At 42.7% G+C, this 12,256-nt stretch overlaps 1 protein-coding gene across 1 annotated transcript; it reads right to left on the bottom strand.

The window, feature by feature from the left end:
• Window positions 1-4,008: 4,008 nt before the first annotated feature.
• On the bottom strand, window positions 4,009-11,684 carry Nabp1 (nucleic acid binding protein 1). Its single transcript, XM_036173727.1, has 6 exons — window positions 11,409-11,684; window positions 11,044-11,182; window positions 8,432-8,503; window positions 7,632-7,707; window positions 6,949-6,997; window positions 4,009-5,973 (listed from the first exon to the last, which is right to left on the bottom strand). Exons 1-6 carry the CDS (start codon window positions 11,500-11,502, stop codon window positions 5,804-5,806), a joined length of 600 nt encoding a protein of 199 aa, XP_036029620.1. The 5' UTR covers window positions 11,503-11,684; the 3' UTR covers window positions 4,009-5,803.
• Between the last annotated feature and the right edge of the window lie 572 nt (window positions 11,685-12,256).

The following is a 12,256-nucleotide window of genomic DNA, read 5'->3' as shown; positions in this document are numbered from 1 at the left end:
TTTCTGGTGCTTACCCCTAAGCCACTGATAGTCCTCTAGCCAAACATTCAGCCACAAGAAGTCCCTCCTCTACACTTTCCTAGGCAGGTCCAGGACCCTCTTGGGCAAAGGAGAATGAAGCTTGGTCCATTTGACAAGTGGGTCAGATCTTTATGATGGAACCAACCCTATGTGCTGTCACAGCAGAGCAGAAACGTGCCTTTCTACACCAGGGGAATGTGCAAAAACTTGGAACTGAAGGTTTTAATTGGAGTTGGGAAGTGTGGTTCATACTTGGGAGGTGCAGGCAGGAAGAGCAAGGGCTCCAGGACAGTCTGGGCTGCATGGGACCCACTCCAATTTTTTAATTCATATACATTTAATATTCAGCTCAATTTTTCCGAATTCTTCCCAAATGGTATGCAGGAATGATAGCATTTGCCTTACATCCAATGGCCATGAAGGGCTTAATATTTGTTGAGTCTTGGATATGGAGATGCTTTGTACACACTGTCTTGGATTCCTCAAGTTGGGCTGGCTAGACAGCCCCAACATCATGTCATGTAGTTAATAGCAGATACAGGACTCAAATCAAGATCTCTTCAGCCCCAAACCATGTTTTTCCTTGACATTCTGACTTCTGTTTTGATATGCAAAGTTCATATAAACTGCAAGAATGGCGCCAGTCATTTTGGCATAAAGCAGCCCTGGTTAACAGAACAGTTGCTAGGAGCAACGTCATGCCCTATTTCGTTCTACCCAAACCCGGCTTCTGCAACGGTTTTCACTAGTCCTGACAGATGCGAGTCTGACTTGCTGGAGCAGGCCAGGGAGGAGGCTAAGTGGTTAAAGGCACTTGCTGCTTTGAGCTCAGTTCTCAGCACCCACATGGCAGCTCACAACCATCTCCAACTCCAGTTCTGATGCCCTCGTCTATCCTCCACAGGCAATAGGCACAGATATGGTGCACACCTAAACATGCAGGCAAAATACAATCATAAAAATCTTGAAAAACAGCCTTAGCAGTCTTGTATCGTCTGTATCTTTGGGGGCAGTTCAATATTTGATGTATTTTACATGCTTAAATAAGGGAATTTTTCCATTGCCTGTTTTACTATGATCACCCCTCAATATCATGTATTTCCTTCATAAATCAGATAAAAGTCATCATCCTACGGTATAATGGACCCTCTTCTCCACCTTAAGCTAAAGCAGATTTGTCCACAGGAACTAACTGCACAGTAATTACCAGTAGGTGGCTCTCACGCTGACAATTTTTGTTCAAGTATCCCGGCTGGTCAGAAATCTTCCTTAGGGCTGAACATTTCAGACTCCCATGGGAATTGTGCTTGAGATGGAATTGAGATCTCAAGGTGGTGACAGTGTGCCCTGTGCGTTCTCAGTGAGGTCCCTGCCTCCAGGACTACTTGAAACTTTTTTTCCATGTACGAGATGCCACATCCATTTCTTGAGCTAAATCCAAAACGTACTTTCAAGTTTTAACCTAATGATCGGGTGGAAAAGCTGGTTTTAACTGGATATATAGATCAGCGAGCCCACGCTGCTCCTCTTGTAGAATTCTGCTCTTAGGTTGGCCAGCTCTAGGCCAGCCTGGGCCCCAGCAAGACCTCTTCTCAGCAGAGATCTAATCTCTACTCTAGTGGAATTTGATTCTACTTGAACCTAATTATCTCTATTCAGAAACACTTGCTTCAGCCAGTAACTCTGTGCTCTTGACAAACACCCTTCTAAATACATTGTCCCTGTTTAATACAATTTCTGTGTTCTAGATTTCCAGAAAAGGAACTAAGAAAACATACACAATTCCAAAATTGAGCTATCTCACTGTGAAAGGGAGATGGTAAGGACAAGAGATCTCCCAAGTTTTTGAGGCAGGTCTTTCTGGCCTAAGCTTCCTTCCAGATCAGAGAGGCAATCCATACTTCTTTCTGAAAAGCTTCAAGTATGCTATAGAAAACTAGACTTTTGCTGAACATGGATTCAAAGTTACTCCATAGTCAAGTCTGTGAACAAGAAAGCTAGCCTGGCTTGAATCCAAATGGAAATTTTGAATACAATGATCTTTAATTTTAGCTGGAAATAGTAAGCACAGGCTCTTTAAAGCATGCAATAGTCCTCCTGTGTGTCAATACGTCTGCAGATCTAACTATAGGTCAGCAATGAACTGTGGCTTCACTCTCAATGCTCAGGGAACACCATAACACTTTGGATTATAGATCTTGACTCTTCAAATGGCTTAAACACCTACTAGTTGAAATGTTAAATGTTATTACACCGAACACCTCATAACGAAAGAAAAATTTCTTGGCAGTATTTTCAGGTCTAATGTTAGTGTGGAAAAATGCTTATTAGTAACTTAATGGACTTGATTTTGAGTCTGTGGTCTTTGTTCATTCAGAAACCCAGAATAATGTGGCTATAGCCTTCTAGCATAATTCCAATAAAGCAAAACTTGGATGCATCTAAAGCCCTTCAATATACCTAGCAAACAATTTTCTAGCTTCTCCCTTGGGGTGTCTTACGTCAGAGATGATGCTACTTTCAAAGGTCACAATTCGATGTCAGAAGCATGCTTGAGTGTTAATCATTAAAACTACTTTGTGAACTGTGGGGCTGTTAATCACTCCCACTTAAAATCAAATGTCTAGAGCCTCAGCACCAAGGATCTCACTAGCCAATCTCTCTGCCCCAAACCTCCTCATCCCATCCCTGTACTAGAAAATGATTGGAACCATATGGACCTTGTCTACTAAAAATGATCAGACTTTCAGCAGGTGAGAGACAGGAAGGTAAAAACTGGGCATTAAACAAATAACAAGGTGAGGGAGATGGGGGGGGGGATTAGAGCTTGCCACACGTCTGTTTGGGAACGTGTTCTGTTGCTTCCAATGCCTCTCAGTCATCATTGGAGTCGAGTCACACACAGCCTAAAATGGCTTCAAGCAAACAGCCATTATGGTAATGATACCCAAGAAGGGAAGCATTTCAGCAACTGTACTGACAGGTCAGATCCCTCTGCAAATGGATACTAGCAACTGTGGTGCTCCTTTGGAGGACTGCACTAGACTATTCTGAACATAACCTCAACATATAATCTCTGTATATATTTAAAAATATAAAGGGCTAGTTAACCTTCAAACTATGCTTTAAAACTAATCACTCTTCACGTTTTAACACCAAGTTACTAAGACTATGGAGGAAAGTCAAACACAGTATAGGAAAACCTGGGTGTTTAAATGCTTCTATGAAGGCAAACTTCAGGCTTTGGCCACTTGGACTTCCTCTTTCTATCCTGTGGCAATTCCCCAAACATCTGGCCAGACAAAAGGAACAAGCTGGCCTGGTCATACGTTGTTGCTCCACTCCAGAACTCTTCCCAGAAACAATAATGGGGACCCAAACCTAGAAATGCATTTCTACACTACATGGTTTTTGCTGAAATTTGTGTCAATGTTGACAGCTGAAGACAGAGAGGAGGAAGGTTGACGCTTTCTTCCGTAACGTCTTGATGAGTGATATCCAAGCAGACTGGGAAGGCAATTAGTCATTACTGTTTGGATGGCACTTTGCTTTGGTTTTGCAAGTATTCCTTAAGAAAAAAGAAACTTGTTAATAAATCAAACCACAAAACATGTTAAATTCCTGAGATAAACTCCAGTCATAAGTAAAATCTTAGACCATGTTCTACTTAATCACAGTACCTTAAAGCACATTGATACTTCCACACTGAGCATTTCCTCTATTAACATTTTGACCATACCACAAGACTTGACTGATCATTTATCAGAACTTTTTGCCATTCCCTATGTCGAAGTCCTAACTCCTCAAAGGAGTACCACTGCTCCTTTTCCTAATCATGACCTCCCTAGCATCACGGGTGAGTAGAAAATGGAAGCCCAGTGACCCACACCTTACCATACTTAAATCTGCCAAAGTTCAAATCCTTTCTTTAGAAATTACCTTTAAACACCGTATCTCCCACAAATAAAAGTACTGTTTTCCTACCTCTTAAAATTTCAACATTAGTTTGTCATTTATTTTTATTTAAAATATCTGTCATCACAAAACACAAGTTATTTAACTCTTAGGTAACGTTCTTTGAAGCTTTCAGTAATGCAAACAAAAAAAAATCATAAATTACAAAACCAAATTAGCTATAATTATTAATGTATGAACAAATGACCAATTATCTATAATATCGAAGCACTACACTTATAAACCATAAGTAAATTCCCTGCAGTCTCTCAAATGTTGTAATAATCTCCACACAGAGCCTAATACAGTGCAAACTGAAAATCTGTTAAACGGAATCAGAACAAACTCTGGCACAGATTAGATCCCAATGCTACAGAATTTGAATAGAAACTTACTTATTGTACAGTGTGAGGTGAGGAGAAATGGCAGGACCAGACTGGGGAGCAGCCAGGCTGAAGCTGACTCAGCTTCAGTGGACTCGACTGGACTCTCCATGCTTAGGGAAAGAGCAGAGTTGGTGGCTGTGCCGTCAGCAGAGCAAGGTATTTACTCAGGAGGTAACATTTAAGGAGACAATATCTACCAATTACCCACCCCACAGTAAACATAAGTACCAGGACACACAAACCCACCCTCCCACTTCTAACTGAGGTATATACTTCTGCCGCCATTTCTCTTTTGCTAATAAGGCTATATGATGTGCTCAGAAACACACACACACACACACACACACACACACACACACACACACACACTCCTCCAGAAGAAAGGCAGTACCTACCCCAGCCTTTTTCCTTCTATCTGACGACCTGTAACAGGTAGTCACATGGCTACAAAAATTCAATCTGAATTGCATTTGCTACAATATTTATCTACCACAAGTTTTTGGTTTTGGTTTTTGGTTTGTTTTTTTTAATAATCTGATCAGCCTGGTATGGCAGTGCACAACTTTAACCCAAGCATCAAGGAGAAAGAGACAGCCGCAGGAAGATCAGAGTTCAGAGACCCCTCTGGTCTACATGACAAGTTCCAGCCCAGCCAGGGCTACAGAGTAAGACCGAGTCTCAAAATTACTACAATTAGTACTATGAGATCACTGTCCACTGCGGTGTTGCAACTCCCTCCAATTACACTAATATTTAACATGGTTGTTTCAAAAATAAAACATTCAAGGACTCCACTGTAAAATTTTCTTCAATGTTTTTAACAGATGTTAAGAGCATTATATTCAACAGTTTTCACCTAAAAATGACTTGTTATATTACACATTTTGTTCCATAATTCTGATAAGGAATCTGGTTTTCTGGTAAACAAACAAGAATTTAGGACGATTTCGTCCTTGGACAACCTGAATGAATGGCAGTGTAGGAAGTCAGTCATCCCAGGAGCAGGCACTCCAAGTACGTCACACTGGCCAGGCTTCGGGCTCGGGGGCTATCACTTCAAGTGGCAACATCCCAGTTAAGACAAAAGAACATTTCCCAAGAAACGTTATGGCAAACATCACAGAGTACGCAGAAGATCCAGGGGCCATAAAGCTGGTGTCTTAAGTCACTCACCCTTGAAACAGGGACAGGTTTTCAAGTGATACCCAGTAAGTTCTTGCTCTAAAAATAAATGTTCCTGCTTTCAGAGTTCCTATTCTTCAATAGGATGTAACTGAGCAGCTTAACTTTTGCAATCAAAACCAACCATTCTTCTTAACAAACCAACAATGCAAAAGGAAACCCGTAAGAGACAAACTTTTCACAGTTAACGATAAATAAAAGTGCAGAGTGTTCAAGTAGGGCACGGAGTTTAAGGAAGACCCGTGTCTCTTTGGCTTAGGTCATCTTTTAAAGGCTCTCCTCGGATCCCTGGCATTACTTATTGCGGTCATGACTGTCTGACCACAATGAGCTCCCGGTAGCTGTGGATTGATGGGTTCGCGGACATTGCTTCTACCACTATATGGAAGGTGATATCCCCTTGACTCTGGGCCAGTCTGAACTCCGTTTCCTAAGGTAAGAATACAGAAAAATTATCACCATTTTCAGAAGTGGTCTATATTATGCTACAGAAACAATCATTTAAAGCTCCAACCACACTGTAAAGGCTTATAAATATTATGGAAAACAAGCACTTTTCTATAATGAAAACAAGCACCTTTTTCTATAATGAAAAAAGATGTGGGCTCTGGGGCTCTGCAACAGTATTATTACCAAATACATCACCTTGGTACTGAATGAATAGAAAGAAGAAAATCTAACTTGTGCAATAAAATTAGAAAGAGTAATAAAAAAAACCTTAATTGCCTATACTGTAAAGAAAGGAGGGTGCAGAGAGATGTTTGAGTCCTGGTGTTCGACTAGAATACAATTAATGTTTTGATGCACTCAAACTACTGGCATACAGATTTTCCAGTGTGAGCTGGTTACAAGTCTTTGGCTATCCTAACCACCACAGAAAGATGCATCTCAAAGACATATCCTCAGTTACTTAAAGACAAAAAACTTTTATTAGGTCTCCAAGGATCACTGGCGAGGTCTAAGAAGACAGGCTACTCTTTTAAAACACAGCAAAGAACATGTGGAATGTTCAAGTGGTCACTGACTGCTTCTCTACAGCATCATTAGTCTGGACAGGTTCCAGCACGCCCAAACAGCCACTAATTCTGCATATATTATAACCACCACATCATACACATTTGCAAAAATTAAAAAATGAAAGATCTCGTCAGAGTTACTAAAATTAGTCTTCTTACTAATCAGTGTTCGGCATAATGGGCCCCAGTGTTTAAATACAGAATGTGCTCGATACATTGGCCTAGACAAGTATCTCCAAGTTCTACAAAATCATTTGAGTCTTCAAATTAATCCTTGTCTACTGGAGTTCCCATTTAACACTAAATTATACCTAAAGAGATTGTTTTCCTTCATTTTTCATCCTTCTCATAATGTTTGCATGTCAGGGCAGATATGGAAAAAGTCTTACCCACTGGCCCATATGTACTGGCGTTCACTTTATCCTTCTCATTATGTACCTGAAAGAAGTTTTAAGTTAGACTAATGAAGACAGAAGTAACTCACGTATAAAATAATTTTTAAATTTTAAGGCTTTAAAAAATGATTTATCAATATTTAATGATTTGTTTAAGTCCATTCAATGTTAAAGCATTCAGAAATCTTCCCCAAGCCTCTTAATATTAATAGCTTTTATTACACCCTGATAGTACCTCTACTCTGCAAAATACTAAACAGCACATATATCTATTATCACAAAGTATATACAGACTCACAGAACCTATGTAATAAAGGTTACTTTAAAGATTTTTTATTTTGAGACAGGGTCTCATATACCCCATGTTGGCCTCATACTCGCTATGTAGCCAAGGATGGTTTTGAACTCCTTTCCTCCCATCTGAACCTCCTGAGAAACAGGACTTCAGGCATGCACCACCATGTCAGACTTACTTAGAAGTCCTGGGAGTGAGCCCAGGACTTCATGCATTCTAGGCAAGCAGCCTGTCAGGTGCACTATATCCCCGGTCCTCAAGGTCGTCTTACGGTTCTTTTCATTACCCTTTGGACATCAGAGGTTTGGCCTACTGACAGAATCACAGTAAAGAGTCCACTTAACCCAATCATAAAAATATGCCATGTGTTTGGATTAATTACCCCTTTGCTCTGCTGCCCTCTATAATCTGGGTTTGGCTCACTGAAATTTGGCACTTCTGAATACACCATACAAAATCTGAAAGTAAAGGACAAGTTAAATGATTTTTTTGTATAACCTCCTTATACCTACAAGAATGAAAACCTTAGGTGTCAAAGAATTACCTTAACTCTAGCATGCTAATTCACTTGTAATAAAAATCTCCTAAATAACTACATCCTGTATTAACACCCAACTATTTGATTCTCGTCGGATCCTCTTTTGATCACTACGAATCTGCACAGACAATCAAAGGTAGAGAATAAATTCGAGGTGACTAAGACAGGTAACTGGCTAGCAAGCCACCACTTCCTCCCAGGGCTTCTGGTAACTGACAACACACTTGGTGCCTGCTCATACGTAAGCATTTTCTTAGCTCTTCAACTCTGAAAAGAAACTAGATCCAGTTTGGGAAAATCTTAACCTGACCCTGACAAAGAATAAAGAGCCATGAGTAAAATGAGTAACTTCCTGTGGTTCCTCACCTAGCTGAACTCCGTTACTGTAGCATTTCTGCATACATGACCATCTAGCCAGACCCTGTAATCCTGACTCAAAGACGTTTCAAAACACTGACTCAAAAGGGCCCCACTGGGGCTGCTCAACGCAGCTCTGAGTACTGACATTGTTGAAACCAGTTACCTACCTACAGCATGAAACCAAGTTTCCAAAGGCTAAGTAAGAGGTTTACAGTTTATACTTATCGTTTACCCTACAGACATTATTTGAAACTTAATCATACAAAATATATCTTAATACTTACTCCCCAATTTTTTGAAGTTCACCACCTCTTCCAGTATAAAGTGTCAGGCATCCTTTCCACATTGACGCATACCTAGAAGGAAAATAAATCAGGTTTTCAGAAGAATGAATATAGCTCTATTAAAATTTCAGTGTATTTCTATATTAGGCAGAACTGTCAACCCATTTACCCACCATGTCAAGTATAGCCCATGTAACTCTACTAAGAAATCACACAAAGAAAATTCTACCGCCTCATTATGACATAATCATCTAAATACAACCCTAGGGAAAATTTGAGCACTGCTAGAAACTGAAGGCAGGCCTTCCTAGCACTTGGCAAGCACTCAGCCACTAAGCTGTTACTGGATCTTGTTTCTAAGCCTTATATTTAGGCATCTCTGGAAGCTGCCCAGGCTGGTCTTGAACTTGCTCAATAGCCAACTAGCCCTCAACCTTGCCATCTTCCTGTCTCAGCCTCAGGAGGAACTGGAACGTCAGGCATGGGCTCCTATGCCTGACTTGAGAATACTTGACCAGGCACGGTGACACACATTTTGAATCCCAGCACAGAGAAGACTGAAACAGGAAAAACTCAAATTTGAGGGCAGCCTCAAGGAGGAGACTCGAGTGGAGAGGAGTGGGGTTCTGGTACAGCATGCACTGCTGTTCCTAAAAAGTATCAGTAGTTAACACAGGGGGCGCTGCTTTTCTGTCAGCGAAGAATTGGTTTCATTGGTTAAAGCTCTCCAAACTTTTTAGAAAAAATGTTATACCTTCTCAGTGAACTGTTGAGCGACAATTAAAATTATTTTAAAACACAGACACCTAATTTCAACAGAAGGAACATCTGTAAAATTTTCTACATTTAGAGGAAAGCACACAATTTTTGTGCTCTGAAGACCCACCTATGTGCAGCTTAGTTAACGAGGACAGGAGGGAGGGAAACACCCAGGAAAAGAGAAGAGTTACAGTACATTCTAAGGAGGAGCTTCTGATACCAGAAATTCAGCATTTGTACTGCCTTCCAGCCACAGGGATAACAATTTACCACACTAGTATTTTCTTTCACACTCACTGACATGGTCATGGAAGATACAACTTTTACTACTGCTTCTGCAGACACATTCCAAGCTCCTCAAAGTTCAGCCCAACTTTATCAAAAAGATCACTAATTTTCCTCTTGCCTTGCTGGCCCTCCCAAATTTTACAACTTTTTGTATCAACATAATAGAACCAATTGTTTACTCTGAACCATTTTAAATATGCATGACATCATTAAATCTAAGGAAAATATAAATTAGTCAGCTTAGCAAAAATCAGACCAAAGTCTGGTTTTTCAATGTTTCCTTGTACAACTACCAAGGTAACTTCATGGCTTATAATATGTATTTATTATTACTATTATTATTATTATTATTATTATTATTATTATTATTGTTAGAGTCCTCACCATAGCCTCCAAAGGAGGAATTCTCTTTTGCAGAAGTTAAGATGTAATTTAGTGTTGCAATATGACTCAGTGTTTGAGAATAAGATGTCTAACTCCTGACTCTCACTTCCTGCTTTGATGATACTTTACCTCATTTCCTGAAAATGTTGTAAGGCCTGTACGACAGTATCAAAGAACTCCTGTCCAGAGGACTAAATACTTTACTTCTCCAAGAGTCTTAGCCAACATCAATTGCCAACTATTTTTCTGGTAGTTACCAATAAAATTATTACAATTCTCCTAATCACATAAGCTTCCACATTTCTAAGATTCTTCCCTGGCCTTTTCTTAAGATTAAGACATTTGGTAAAAATTTCAAAAGTTGATGAAAAACAGTACTCCATCTCTATGGCCAACAGTTTGCCAACTGTTCTCCAAGTATCAGATGCCCTTTCTGCCACTTTCTGTGTATTTGGGGGTTTGGGAAACACTGATCTTACAGAAGAAATCATTTTCAAGAATGAATGGGTATCTGAAACACTGTCTTCATCTTTTCTGAGTACAAACGTGACCACAGAAAAATGTTACAGTCAAGCTGGGCCTCAGAGGGCTGAATGCTTGCCCAGCATGTGGGAGGCCTCTGGCTCACCCTCAGGACGTTTGGGAACATGCTTGTAATCTCACCACCTGGGAAGTGGAGGCAGGAAGGTCAGAGGTTCAAGCTCATTCTCCCGGGCATCTTAAAAGTTCAAAAACAACCTGAAACACAGGAGACACTTTCCAAAACTAAGGTAAAGGAAAGGGCAAAATTCCCTAGCTGCTCAGTTTATGTCCATACCACCTAAATGATGAGGCAAACAGTGCTGACAGGGTTTAAGGCACTAAAAAAGGTAGTGAAAGGCATTATATCGAATGCATGGGCTGATTATAAAGCTACTAGGGTCTTACCAGCCTACTAAAAAGGCTCGCTGATTCCCATGCATTATTTTAAAAAATATAACTAACCTTTAAAATTGGAGGGGAGAAGTGAACACCCTACCTGAAACACTCTTAGCTGCAAAGGGTGAGCTGCAGCCAATTCGGCCCACCAAAACAGCTCAGAGCCTCTTGAAGCAGCCCAAGGAAGAGCCAGGCAACTCAAAACTTGGCAGGACCCCTTAAGTCGGCTCACCCCACACCTACCCCAATTGATGCACACCTACCCTCTGGTCAACCGAATAATATCCCCTGTCTGTATGAGCCCTCCAATCTCATCCCACACAGAAATAGTGATGCTTCCCGTTTTATCGGCTACTTTGCAGGACCTCACTTCATGGCCGTCTTTGGTTTTGGTCACGCGTCCTGTGAAGATTTAAAAATCAAAGGGAGGGAGGGAGAGGATATGTTAGATAACGAGTCCACGTTTCAGGGCAGCTGTCTCACCCTCCTAGGGCACGCTACATGCCTGGCTTCTGTCCCGGGCTAGGAGCCGAGTCCGGGCTAGGTTGGCCGGGAGCACGTGGGGGCGCGGGGCGGGGAAGAGGTCCGAGCGCTCGAGGGTGTAAGGCGGGCTGCGGACCCCACTTACCTATCTCCAGGACAATAAAGACGACATTTAAGTTTTTCAGTCCGGCCTTAATGTCTTTTATAAAAAGAGGAGGAGGGTCGTTGACCCCAAGCATACTGAGGCAGGTGCGGCTACGCTGCGGAGACCCGCTGGGCAAAGCTTCCCACCCTCCGGGGCCAGGGGCAGAGCCTGGGGGGAGGTGGGCAACCTGGGGCGGGGCTGGCGACCGGGGTCAGGACGCGGTTATTTCAGGGGCCGGGGAAACCAGCCCTGGAGGCACCAAGCCAAAAGAAAAAAAAAAAAAAAAATTGGAGGAGAGGAGGGAAAAAAAAAAAAAAGGACGCTCACAAGTTCCAAAATCAAAAAGACGACGCGCTCGGCACACCGTGTGGGCGGCGAGCCAACGAGGGTGCGTGCGGACGGCCGCCTCGGCTGCTAAGGGTCTAAGAGGCAGCGGGGACGGCCCTGCCCGAGTCTCGGTGTCCCTCACACAACACACGCACGCACTCGCGCGCGCGACCCCTCGGTCCCAGGCTCCGGGCAAGGGACCGTGACTGCAAAACGGCCACGCAGCAGCAGCAGCAGCAGCAGCACAGCAACCGCGCAGCCCGCGTCCCCAGCGGCGACTCCCGGCTGCGCCCTCCAGCAGGAGCTACTAAACCGCGTCCCGCCCCTTATGGCGTCACGCGACGTCGCCACGCCCACCAGCCCCGCCCCTCGGGGCGGGACGGAGCGCCGCGGCCCGGCGCAACCTCTCTAGCTCCACCCCGACCCGCGCAAACCCCGCCCCCCGGCCCTCCAATCCGCGCTCGGCCACACCCTCCTCTCTAGCCCCACCCCCACCCGCGCAAACCCCGCCCCCCGGCCCT

Source organism: Onychomys torridus, chromosome 23, assembly GCF_903995425.1.
Source record: "Onychomys torridus chromosome 23, mOncTor1.1, whole genome shotgun sequence".
Taxonomy (NCBI): Eukaryota; Metazoa; Chordata; class Mammalia; order Rodentia; family Cricetidae; genus Onychomys; species Onychomys torridus.
The sequence above is the reverse complement of the archived record's forward strand: the minus strand, read 5'-3'. Positions and strand labels throughout refer to the sequence as shown.